This window comes from Manacus vitellinus, unplaced genomic scaffold, assembly GCF_001715985.3.
Source record: "Manacus vitellinus isolate BGI_N305 unplaced genomic scaffold, ASM171598v3 scaffold_24_pilon, whole genome shotgun sequence".
NCBI lineage: Eukaryota > Metazoa > Chordata > Aves > Passeriformes > Pipridae > Manacus > Manacus vitellinus.
Window position 1 is genome coordinate 845519 of NW_021939798.1, and position 12658 is coordinate 858176.

Sequence of the window (12658 nt, forward strand, 5' to 3'; positions counted from 1 at the left end):
CTGGGAGGGAGGGAGGCAGCTCCTGTGGTCACTCACAGTGCAAGGATGGATTTTCCGGGAAACCACAGGCAGTGAGTCCCCCTGGACAGCAGTGGGCTCAGCATCATGTCCTGTAAAAATCCGTATTTGATGTCTGTAACATTTTCCCCCATCCCACCTTCTCCTAATTCTCTTTCTGCTTTCTTTAGCCTTACAAAGGACGAGTCCAAAAGGCCAAAGTACAAAGAGCTTCTGGTGAGTGCACAGTGTATCTGAGCTGGGGTGGCTCTGCAGTCACACAGCAGGGCTGGGACACACGTCCCCTCCTCAGGCCATCCTGGCAGGGTGTTCAGCTCCAGGGCTGGAGGAGGAGCACCACCTCCATGCCACTGCCATGGGTGTCTGTCCAGCAAGGCGAGAGATCAGCAGGGGAAGGTGCCCTGTGGCATCAGATCAGGGTCCCTGCAGGGCTGTGAAAGGGGTTTGCCTGGTGTCCCGGCCCAGGGCCACCCTGACATTACAAACCCGCTGCTCTGAGCTGGGTCTGGCCAGTGCGGCCTCCTGGGCAGAGCTGAGAGTCAGGGTTCAGGAGAGCAGGGCTTGGGTTTGACTTCCACAAGCCACTCCCTGTCTCTCCTATCAGCTCCTGACACTCTAGAGTCCTGTCCTACCTCCATTAACCTCCCACATTAAAGACAGATTCCCAATGTGGAAAAGCCACAGAGCAAGCTGTGTCCTGTGGCCACCACTAAGCCCTGTGTTCTTGCACCAGGCAAAATCACCTGCTCAGCTTTTATCTGGGGAGCCAGCATGTGGCAGGAGGGCAACTTGTAACCTTGTTTTTTATCTGATTTCAGAAACATCCTTTCATCCTGATGTATGAGGAACGCACAGTGGATGTTGCATGCTATGTTTGTAAAATCCTGGATCAAATGCCAGCAACTCCCAGCTCTCCAATGTACGTGGATTGATATTGCTGCTACATCAAACTCTAGAAAAAGGGCTGAGGGAAACAAGCTGTAAAGAATTTTCATCACATATTGCAGTGTTTTTAATGCTCGCCCAGACACCATGTGCAATAATATTGGTGTTATTTCCATCCTGTCTGTATACTGTTGTCACATATAAAGTGCATCCCTGTAATACCTGATCACACAGTGTTAGTGTTGGTCACAGAGAGACCTCATCTTGCTCTTTTGTGGACATATTCATGAAATGTGGAAATAAGTACATTTATTTGTTGACCGTGATTGGATAGCACCTAAAATTAATTTCTAGACTCAAAACTTGGAGAACTTCTCAGCAGCTACTGGAAAGATTTTTCTCTCAAACTCTTCCAATTGTTGTTTCAAGTAATAATAAAAAGCAAACAAACAGAAGTTAGGCGTTGTCTGTCTGAACATTAAGAGACTTTGCCTGGCAGGAGAAGAACTTGCTTAACCAACGAGATGCTTTGCCTTCTGGAGCTGGGAAGGCAAAGGAGAATTTTATTCTTCACAAAGTGCAATAGATTTACTGCTATGAAATTCTGTTGCTTTACAGTCGCAGTGTACTTTCTGGGGACAGTGTGCTCAGCTGAACTTCCTGTTAAAGAGAGATCATGTTAAATATAGTGAATATGTCTTTACCAAAAATATGTTGCATTGAAAGAGGCTAACATTAAACTATTGAGATGGGACATAATGTATTCTTCCTCCTTTTACCAAGCCAGCCACTCTTCACTCTTAACTAGGTGTCCTGTAAATTGTTACCTGGTAAGATAAGACCTTTGACCTGAAGAATTATTAAACTACTTGATTGAATTTAACCTGCTTGTGACCTGGTTTATAGTGCTCACCACCCTCTGGCTTTGCTTTGCCTTTGCCCAGTGCTGTCCACAGAGGCTGCAGCTGCTTTAGTGTGCTGTGAGTTCTGGCCACTGTTTGTCGTGTTCCTTCTGTCCCCAGCCCTGGTGCTCTTGCCTTTTCACTGGCCCAGCCCTCCCAGCCCAGGTCCCTCCTGAGTCCAAACCTCAGCTCTTCTGTCTCGCCACTGCCGGCAGGATGGACGGGTGTCCTGGGCTGCCACGGGCTCTGTGCCCATCACACTCTGCTGACCTTGCTGGAGACTGTTCACCACCTTCTGGATACTGAACCTCTTTTGTGACCCTCCATAACTCCTGTTGCTGCACCCTGGAGTGAACCTCCCTGAGACTGGTGGGTGCAGAAGGAGATGAGGGAGTGTCTAATGCCTTGAGGATTCTTAACTGGCCCAGCAAGGCCGGGCAAGCTGTCATCTTCTGGCCCATTCCTAAGTGAAGCAGCACATCAGGCTTTATTCTGTTGGTTTTAATTGACGTATTTTTCAGAGATTAATTTTTCCTGAAAACTTCTCCAAACATTGCAGTTTTCAGGTTGAGTAGCACACCAGGGATAAAATGGAAGCTACAAGGGTCTCTGCTTTCCATTTTGGGCTGGTTTAGGCACTTGCTAGGACTTCACCAGTGTTGGAGCAACCTCTTGTGAGAGCTCTGCAGCCAACCTGGACCCAGGCTGCCGTGGGAGTGAGGGCACTGTGGTGCTGGCAGGACCCCAAGGAAGGGCTTCAAACCAAAGCTACCGAGTGCAAACCAGGCTGGTGCGGGAGCACCGAAGACCAGCCCATCCCAGCTGGGAAATGAGAGCCAAGCCATGCTCCTGGGACAGCTGGTGTTCCTGCACCACAGAGGTGACATCTCGCAGCACTGCACGTCTCCCACTGGCACCGAGGCCGGTGTGAGCCCTGGGGATCCCTTAGTCCTGGCCTTCCTGGACTCTGTTCCTCTTGGGCTGCTCCTCAGGCGAGGTAGTCACCAAAGTCTTCCCAAAACAGACAAGGCAGAGCTTTCTGGAGTAACTGGTCATTCCTGGCAGCTCTGGTGCATCCCACGGAAGAGTCAGTTGAACCCGTACATGGAGCGCGTGAAGTGATTCTGCCCTCAGCCCAGAGCCTTTCTCAGGTAACTCCCCATGGAGCTGTGATTCCTCTTTCCAGCCTTCAGCACCCTCTAATGGGACCATGGACCCTCTGTGTCCCATGGGGCAAGGGCAGCCACACGTGCACAGGCTGTCTGCCTCCACTGTGCATCTCCCCAGTGACAGGGAGCCCAGAAACCTTTCAGAAGGCCAGCACACCCAGAACACAAGCACCTGCCTTGCTCTGCCCTTTCGGGAGGGCTGGGCCTGTGCTCTGGTGCTGACCCGTCTCAAGCAGCAGGACCAGTTTGCTGGGAATGGAAAGGAAAAGCTCTGATCTGCCAGTGACAGTCAGGGCTGAGGTGCTGTGGCCTGGGTGACCATACAGGACAGGTTTAGCCTATTCAACATAGATTAATACCAATTATTAAGGGTGCACAATTGATTGCAATGTATCTTTGTTAAAAAAAAAAAAAAAAAGAAAAAAGGTGTATAGTGTTCAGAAGCTGTGAAAATAGTGTAAGAACTGTACATTGTGAATTCTGGTTATTTTTTTCTTGTACCATAGAAAAAAATGTATAAAAAAATATCAAAAAGCTGATGTGCAGGGACTTTGCCTTATTGTCTGTAAAATGAAGCTCAGGAACATAACTGCTTCAAAGAGCTTCCCAATATTTTATCTGGTATCCTGGTTTGACTTCCTCCTCTATTTAAGCTATTATACATGGATCAGAGTGTTTATGTACTAATTCTATCCTTTTGCCTGCAGGTCGGTTGTAATAAAACTAAGATGCAACTGTGACCTTGTTATTTTCATTTTGTGAGGTCAGACATGAATGGGAACGTTCACTAAGAGCTGTGGAATACCTGCCTTCAGGGTCTGTCCTCCAGGTGGAGGAGGGAAGCAGCCTTTGAATCTGGTTGTGCTAAATAAAAGAAGTGTAGGGAGCCCTGGATATATTCTCTCTCTCTGGAAGACTGCTGGGCCCTCTGTATGATGTGGGTGCCTCTCAGGTGGGCACTCGGAGGTTCTGGAGTTTCTCAGGACCTGTGAGGAGGGCAGGTGGCTGTGCCCATGCCCCAGGAAAAGGGCAGCCAATACTCCCAGTCTTGCAGGCTGATTCAGTTTTGCAAGAGCAGCCAAGGTCTGCAGAGCTCAGATATCTCAGAACCCCAGGTAATTCCTACTGCCTGGTGCTGGGATAAGTGTCTCTCCTGCCTGGAAGCTATGGAGGGCTTGGAGTCTGCCCTGTCAAGTGGAGCCCAGGAGCCCCACTGGGAAAGAAGAGTGTCAGGGTAGAGGGCCCAGCCACGAGTGCCTGTTCTGCTCCACCTGCATGGATGGGATGGTCCCAGGAGTGCCCAGCTCAGAGAGGTGAAAGCCAGAGCATCCTGCAGGGATCACTGGTCATGCCACAGCTCAGGATCAGGAGTACTTGGGAATGGGTGGATCGCCTGGCATCAGCCCTTGCAGTGTCTCATCACTTGGAGGGTGACAGTTGTGTCAAGAGAAAGGAAGGCAGGTCATGGTGCTGAAGAAAGTCTTACTGTATAGAGATACACAGTGGGAAAGGTTCACGTGCCTGCAGTCTGTCAGTTTGCCTAAATTCCATGTTTGCACCACACCAAACCCTTTTCTGGAACTTCTTGTTGCCAGCATAATACTTTGGAGAATTTTGGATCACCTGCTATCCTCACTCTTCAGTCAGAATCCAAGATCGCTCATTTGGTGAAGGCAGAAGACAAAGTCTGAGCACACACCAGGGAGGGTCCTTCCCTGCTGGACAGCCACTGGAGAACCCAGATCCTCATCTTACAGTTCCATGGATTGGGGCTGCTCTGGGACTCTGTTCCTTTGGCACTGCCGCCTGCCTTTGCATCCTGGGATTTGCCCTGAGGAAGCTGTCACAGCTGAAGGACCTGACAGAAGCTGGTGGCTGCATGTGAGTCCACCTGCCCATCCCTGCACAGGGTGTTCCTGTGCTCTGCAGGAGGGAGAGGATCCCTCTCAGCTCTGTTCCCCTGTGACTGACATACAGGAGGGAACATATTTGCAGACATTTCAGTTCCTCTCCGCTGCTTCTTGTTGAACTCATGTTCCATTTTTCCTCTGGACTCTTCTCTTGCCCATCTGTCCTTCACTCCATTGCTGAGGGTCCCATTGTCACAGTGTCACTGCTGAGATGGTACAGAAAACCTCCCACCACGTCCCAGATGCCCCTGTTGTCTTCAACAGGATCCATGTCTGCACAGTGCCACTGTTACTGCTCCTGAGAGCCCTTGGACAATCCCAACCTTCCTTGCTTGAGTGACATATGATGGCTTTCTCCAGCCCCGGAGCTGGGATTCTTCCTGTGGACACCACAGTCCACACAGCCTCTCCCTTTGTTTTTCCATATTTGGTGCCAAGGCTGAGGAGCCAGTGTTTGGACCAGCCTTCCAGAAGACTTGGAGCCACTGGCCACTGCCTTTGCTCAGTGGCCCAGACTGGCACCTCACACCAGTTCCTCACACCTTTGTGCCCACTGGCCTGGCTGAGGTGCTTCTCAGAGTTTCACCAAGCATCAGATAACATCCAAAAGAGCACACTGTGGTCTGTTATGGTTATTGTGTGTCTGGGGAGCTCCAAGACCAGCTTTGAGGTTTGGATGAGCTCAAACCTGCCTGGACCCAAGCAGGGTGAATGCAGATGTGCTGGTGTCCTGTCAGGAGCACTTCGAATTGAATAGGTTGTATTCCCACTAATATTCTGGCATGGCTTCCCCTGGTCTTCATCCCAGCCCTGCGTCTCCTTTGGTGGCCAGGTGAGTACAAATGAAGGGTTCAGGCCTGTATTACAGAGGGCTCCCCTGTGCTGGCACTGCTAGGGCACCTCCAGTGCTGTGTCCAGTTCTGGGCTCCTTGTGATGAAAAGGACATTGAGGGGCTGGAGCGTGGCCAGAGAAGGGAACGAAGCTGGGGAAAGGTCTGGAGCACAGTTCTGATGAGGAGCTGCTGGGGGGGCTCAGCCTGGAGAAAAGGAGGCTCAGGGGGGACCTTCTTACTCTCTGCAAGTCCCTGACAGGAGGGGGGAGCCGGGGGGGGTGGGTGGGTCGGGCTCTGCTCTCGGGGAATGAGGAAAATGGCCTCAAGCTGTGCCAGGGGAGGCTCAGGTTGGACATCAGGAGGAATTTCTTCCTGGAAAGAGTGGTCAGGCCTTGGAAGGGGCTGTCCAGGGAGGTTTGGAGTCCCCACCCCTGGAGGTGTCCAAGGAAGGACTGACTGGCCGTGGCACTCAGTGCTCTGGGCTGGGGGACAAGGTGGGCACAGGGTGAACTCGATGGGCTGGGAGGGCTTTTCCAACCTCAAGGATTGTGGGATTCTGTTAATACCATAGGTGCTGCTTTTCAACACAACTCCATTTTCTCTTTGACTCCTGATAGAATTCACACACGTGGCCATTGCTTTGAGCATAGTAAGGGTCCAGGGAAAGGAAGGGCTGCTCTGAGGAATAAGAAAACAGCTACCGAAATTTTTTCTTTATGTTAAAAGCTGTGCAAAGCGCTTGGAGAAGAGGATGAAGCACAAACTCCCTCTCCTGGAGAAACAGAGCACCGTTGTACTGGAAATAGAACAGCAGGGCTGCTCTGTGGGGCACCTGCCAGACAGCTTTTGTCTTTGCAAAAGTCCCAGATGGAAAGGCTGGACAGGCCTTACCATCAGGAGAATGGGGCATGTCCAGACAGCAAATCCCTGCTCATCTGCAGCAGCAGAGCTGAGTGCAGGGCTGTCACTCCGCACATGTAGCTGTGTCAACAGTCCCAAAAGCATAAGCAGGCAGGCTCTGGAGGGCTGGAAGGGGTTGGTATGTGCAGGAAGGAGCTTCTCACACCTGAGGAGTGCTGGCTGGCAAGGCTGTGTGTGGTAAAGTCTGTGATATCTGTGGGGCTGTCTGTGCCTGTGCCTGTGCCTGTGGGCGCAGACACCAGAGCTACACTGAAAACCATCAGAGGCAGTGCTTTGTGTGAGCCCAGCACCTCGTTGGACACCAGACTCCTGCTCTGGCTCCCTGGCAACCATGCCCTGTTGTCCTGACCAAAGCACTTCTGCTCTGTACCGCCTTTTCCTAGACTTGGCCCGTACTCAACATAAGTCAGTTCTCACAGATAGAAAGTCAAGAGGAAAATGAGGGCCAGCAAAATTCAGATGCCTCAATTCCCTCTGTGCCTCCGGGGAAAAATTTACTTTGCTATCTGACCATGCAGGCAGTTCTGTGCCTTGGCCAGACAGGAGAGAGCAGCTTGTTGGGTGGAGGTGGAAGCAGCCAATGTGGCAGTGCAGGTCATGTTCAATCAGATTATTTGAGAAGAGGGGGAGATCCTGCCTGAGCTTCCAAGAAAAACAGGTTTCTCACCAGGTTCAGAATGGGCTAGCAACCCCCCTACTACAGCACCCTGACAGCTCCGTGATGGACTGATTCCAGGTGATCCATCTTGAGAGGCTGTTGCAACTTTCTGAGAAGAAAGAGCTTCATTGTGAGGCCCTGCAGACATTGTCAGAACCAGTTGATGAGCCCTCCAGTTTGTGAGCATCCCCTTGGGAGGAAGCTGCAGACCCTGGTGAGGTCTCCCCTCAGTCTCCTCCAGGCTGAACAAGCCCAGCTCCCTCAGCCAATCCTTGTATGGCTTCCCCTCAAGACCCTTTGTGCTGGCGAATGGTGGGATGTTGTGGCTCCAGCCTGTGCATAATGTAGCTCACAGCTGATCTCCTGGTTCCCTGCACCAGCATCCTGTGTTTCTTTCTTTTTCCCTCTGCACCCAGACTTGAGCTGGAAAAGCAGGAGGGAACTAAGTAAGAAAGGAGGACAGAAGGATTCAGAGACAGAAGGATTCCTGGAACTGCACATCAGAGTGACTTCCTGAAGACATTTGAACCTCATCCCAATTTCAAGGGGTTGGTGGAAACCACCTTGAAATCCAGCCAATTCCTGCTTCCTGAAGAAATGTCAGTGCGACTGAAGCCACCTTTTTGGTGAGATCACAGCACCAACGTGTGACTTGGATGTCAGAACATTTCCAGAGAGGGGGCAGAGCTCCTGGCAGGTGCTGACTGAAGGTGGCACCGGGGAGGGGTTATTTGGGTAGGAGAGATTTGGGTGTCCCTGGAGAACATGTTATCCCCAGGTGAGCAGTGCAGAAGATGCTCCTGGGCCTCCTCTGGGGTCCTCTGCTGCTGCTGCCTTGGAGCCCAGTAAATGCATTGCTGCTGCTGCTACTGCTGCTTTGGTATAAATTTTTCAACTAATAACCGGTAGTACTGAGTAGTTCTGCTGTGTATAAATATCCTCTGTGCAGCTGGAGTAGAATGGGCTTTGGAGGACAAGACATGACAGCAGAGGTTGCAGGAAGAGGCACAGGGTTCTTGAGGCTACAAACACCTCAGCAGTGGTCACTGGTCATCAAAGGGATGGGATTTGGGGGTAGGGTAAAACTAGCCTTAAACAAAGAGAACAAAAACAAGCCTCTGGCAGAAGGAAATCACAGATACAGCAATTCAGGTGTAATGTGGGGTTGGTTACAAACCAAGGAAGGATGAGCATGTTTGCAAAGGCGCTCCTCCAGGCAAAGGCTGAGGCTGCTGCTTTGTGCTACAACACCCCACACCCTCCTCCACTCTGAAAGCCCCAGAGAGGCAGTGGAAGGTGAGCAGGGCCTCCAGAAAAAGGGGAGCACAAGTATGTCTGTGAGCACTGATTTTTACTGTATGTAACACTTCCGGTGTATGTTAACTTCTAACGGTCATTTGAACTAAGTAAACCTAATTCTTTAGTTCTGTGCTTAATATGTTAATGAAACTACCAATAAATTCATGGATTTGTATAAAAACATGTTTCCTTTCATCTGCAACAAAGTGTTAAGTGTAAGGAATTGGTAGGAATACAAGGAACTTAGTTCCTAACTTGCATGCAACGAATTGGTAGAAATTTGAGGGTGGGAGTGCTGTGATATAAAAAACCAAAACTCTGTGAAGGACACACAGCCAAGGTGTGCAGGTAGTTCTTAGGGTCTAAAAACCCCTGGCCATAGAGCTGGGTCCCTGCCAGTGCTCCAGAGTGAACAAGTGTCTGGGCTTTAAAACCAGAACTTGCCTTTGCTGAAGCCCCCAAGACCCTCTGCCCATCCTGCACAGCCTCAGGTGGCCTCAGGTGCTGCAGACAGGCGGGTGACAGCAGGTCGGGGGCGTAGAGGTCCATGCATGGGTGAGGAATGGCCCTGGTGTGTCCCCAGTTCCCCTCCCCAGTGAGTCTGGGGTGGGCAGAAGCTCTGGGGGAGGTGGCCAGGGATGAGCAGAGGGATCTGGATGGGTGGAGGGTGGCAGTGTGCTTGGGGAGGGGGATGCTGAGCAGGTGTGAGGGGCTGCACCCGCTGGCAGTGGTGGCTCTGGGTGGGTGATGAGGTGCCAGGGCTGCACAAGAGGAACCTGAGGGGCCCTGAGGACTGGGCTGGGGGTGCTGGTGGTGTGGAGGTGGCACAAGGGTGGGGTGGGGTGGGGTGCAGCAAGGGGTCCTGGGGGTGCTACTGTGAATGTCACAGGGTGAGGGAGTGGTGGAATGCACTCCAGTTGTGGCACCGGGCTCTGGGGCTTTTAGTCCCCTCCATGTGCAGGGTTCTGTGATGGGCACATGTAAGTTCCTACTTATGCTGCCACCTCATCCCACCCCACCAGGGCAGAAGGGCTGAGAAACAGGTATTGTTTCCCCATGTCACTGGGGAGAGAAACTGTGCTTTAACCACAGTCTATCTTGACCTGGGAGCTGGTGGAGAGATGCTGTGGATGTGTCAGTGCCTGTTGTGGAGGAAACATTGGATGGAAACACTGAGCTCACATTTTAAAAACCTCATACAGGCATGAAAAATGTTAATTTGACAATTGGAACTTTTTTTTTTTTTTTGCTTTGTATTTCCTCTATTTTTCAGGACTTAAGGCCCAGAGAGAGTGGGACATCACTGGGATCATTCAGCTTGGTATTGAGAGGAAGGAAAATCCCAGAACCCTAAATTCCTTGGGACAACCTGTGTGGGAAAATCACCTACACATGGAAGGCTGAGTATGAACTGACCCAAGGCAATGCGAGGAAAGAGCTTGTCCCATCCCAGTGTGCTTTCCCAGGAGGCTGCTCTGGTGGGGCTGGAGGGCCACTGGCTGGGGCAGAGCTGGGCTGAGCTCTTCTCCATGCAGGATTTGCTACTGGGATTGTTTGGAGATTGGAAGGAGACCTCAGGAGACCCTCTGATCCCTCCCTCTGCCTGCAGCAGGTCCCTGGTCTGGACTCAGCTGCCCCAGAAGCGCTGCTCCAAACTTTGGCACCTGACAGGTATCTTTCCTGCACTTCAGAGCTGTGACTCCCTGGACCACTCACTCTGCTTTTTGCCTTTTACAAGGGGGCACTGGCAGCACAGGCTCCCAGCTGCTCTGCAGGTGCAGCAGCACAGGCAGGCTCTCCTCAGCAGGGCAGGGGAGTGGTCCAGTGCATCACTATTCCTGGAACAATCCTAGGCTGTCTTGTCTCATTCTCTGAGTAACCATGACCTGGCTCAGCCCATGCAGTTTATCACAGCACAGCTGGCTGCAGGATGTGGGTTAAAGCTTAAAAGATGTTCATAGGAACATAGGTTATTTGTTCATCTACATCTTTTCATATTCACTTGAGCCATATCTCAGGACCATTCCAGCTTCAGCCTCCCTGTGCCCCACCTGGGTAGTCCCTCCCTGCACACAGGTGGGCAAATACCTGGGGAATCTTTTCTAATCAAAGGAAAATGCGATGGACCTGGAATAGACGCAGGGGTAGCAGGGGGAAGGAGCCAAGGTCCTCCTAGGGAGAAGGAGCCAAGGTCCTTGGAGAGGGAAGCCTGCTCTGCCTGAGGGCAGCAGGAGGTTTGGCTGCGAGCCCAGTGCTGGCAGAAATGCCAAGGGGCTTGGGCAGGGTGCCAACCACTGCCTTTGAAGGGGACCCTGACCAGAGAAGTGGGGTCTGCAGGAGAACAAAGCAAAATCAGAGCCAACAGAAGAAAGAGCCAGCAGAAACAAGAGATTCCGGCTGCTGTGTTCAGGAATCTTCCAGGAGAAACCACAGCTGTGAAAGAAATACTTCTGCCCTTGAAGGACTGTAGCTGTCCCAGGGCATGGAGCTGGCACCAGATGGTGGCAGCTGGGATGGCTGTGGCTGTCCCAGTGGTGAAATCAAACAGCAAACTGCAAGTAGACAGAGTGGCAAGACAAGGGTTTTAATAATGAAAGTGTTGCTGGTAACATAGGTAAGGAAATGTGCTTGCTTACAGGTTTGAAGCTGACAGCATCCCTTTAAATAAGGAAATACATTTGCTGAGAGGAGAAAGTTACCTGGAGAGCCCTGTACAAGGCTGCAGTGGAGCAGCTAACACTACTCTGGGTCAAGTGCTCTGAATATTCTCCACAGACTGGCTTCTAAAAATCTCTCACTTAGAAAAAGAAATTCTTTTTAAAAAAAGGCAACCTGTGATTGTCTATCCTAGCAGTGCCCTGTGACATTTGTACAGTAGAAAAGTGGTGCTTTAAATAGTGACTTGAAAGCTACTGCCACGTGCTTTATACAGCATGCAACAACACCATGGACTGGGGACCCCACCGGGGCTGCAGAGCCACCTCCGACAGCTCCAGCATCCCTGGGGAAGTGCCACGGGAGCCATGGCCAGGCTGGACCTCCTCCCAGTGGCTGCATCTCCGTGTGCTGTCCTTCCAGTAACACAAATATTAAATACACTCAGTCTGTAAATAGTTTAACAATCTTTGTCAGCAACAATATTTACTTAGGCAAAACCAGAATTGCAAAGAACAGACGTGTCCATCACACAGTCTGCAGCAAGTTCTTTGGTGGAAGCAAAGAAGTGAAGCAAAGGCTCCTTCTTGCTAGAGCCTGAGGAAGAATATTGCACAGAGACTCATAGGAGACATGCTGGTGATTCCAAATGGGAGCATCACTGCGGGAGAGCTTCCTTCTCTGCTGGCTTTGGGAGAACGGGCTCCTCCAGGCTCGGTGATTCACAGCTGTTCCCCGGTAGCCTTGCTCCGGACTGGGGGAGCAGTGACACTCGAGTAAACTCGGGAAGAAGGGGATGACTGCTGAGGACTGAGGAATAGGTAGAAGGATGGAGGGTAGATGGCAGAGGAGGGGAGGCAGCACAAGCAGAGGCTCACACAGACCCACAGCCCTGCTCCATGTGCCAGTCACTGAGTGTCCCTGTCTGGCTCCCCTTGCTCCTGGATCAGGCGGGGAATGAAGATCACCCTGACCTGGCTGTGCACAGAACAGCCCCTCCAAAGCCCAGCTGGTTCTTTCATACCATTTGCTCCTACCTTGGACCAAAATACATCACACATGTCTGTGTGTCCCATGGATGTGGCACACAGCCGTTCCACTGGGATGGCACATCCCTGTGATACCTGCACCCGCCTCCTGAACACCTGCCTCCAACCTCCACAGCTCTCTGCTCCAAGGTCACAGCCTGATCCAGTTCAGACTGCAGCCACGATGGCTCCTGAGCTTTTTGCCCCTCAGCACATGCCAAGGTGCCACCATGAACATGGTGGTCTCCATCTCTCACCCCCCTGGAGCAGAGCTGGGCAAGGACTGGGCACTGCAGCTTCAGGGCAGGAGGGAAGCAGGAGCCAAGGCAAGAGACAAGGCTGTGCAGAGCCTCCTGCTCCACAGCCATGGCCTGGGCACA

General features: G+C 51.6%; 1 protein-coding gene across 1 annotated transcript in view; it reads left to right on the plus strand.

Annotated features, from left to right (window-relative positions):
* The window catches only part of MAP2K4 (mitogen-activated protein kinase kinase 4), a 48654-nt gene extending 46868 nt beyond the window's left edge, over nucleotides 1–1786 (plus strand). The window contains exons 9-10 of the mRNA XM_029960024.1: nucleotides 189–234; nucleotides 837–1786. Of these exons, the coding sequence (XP_029815884.1) occupies nucleotides 189–234; nucleotides 837–950 (160 nt within the window). The 3' untranslated portion in view covers nucleotides 951–1786. The remainder of the gene's footprint in view (nucleotides 1–188; nucleotides 235–836) is intronic.
* The last annotated feature ends 10872 nt before the right edge of the window (nucleotides 1787–12658 follow it).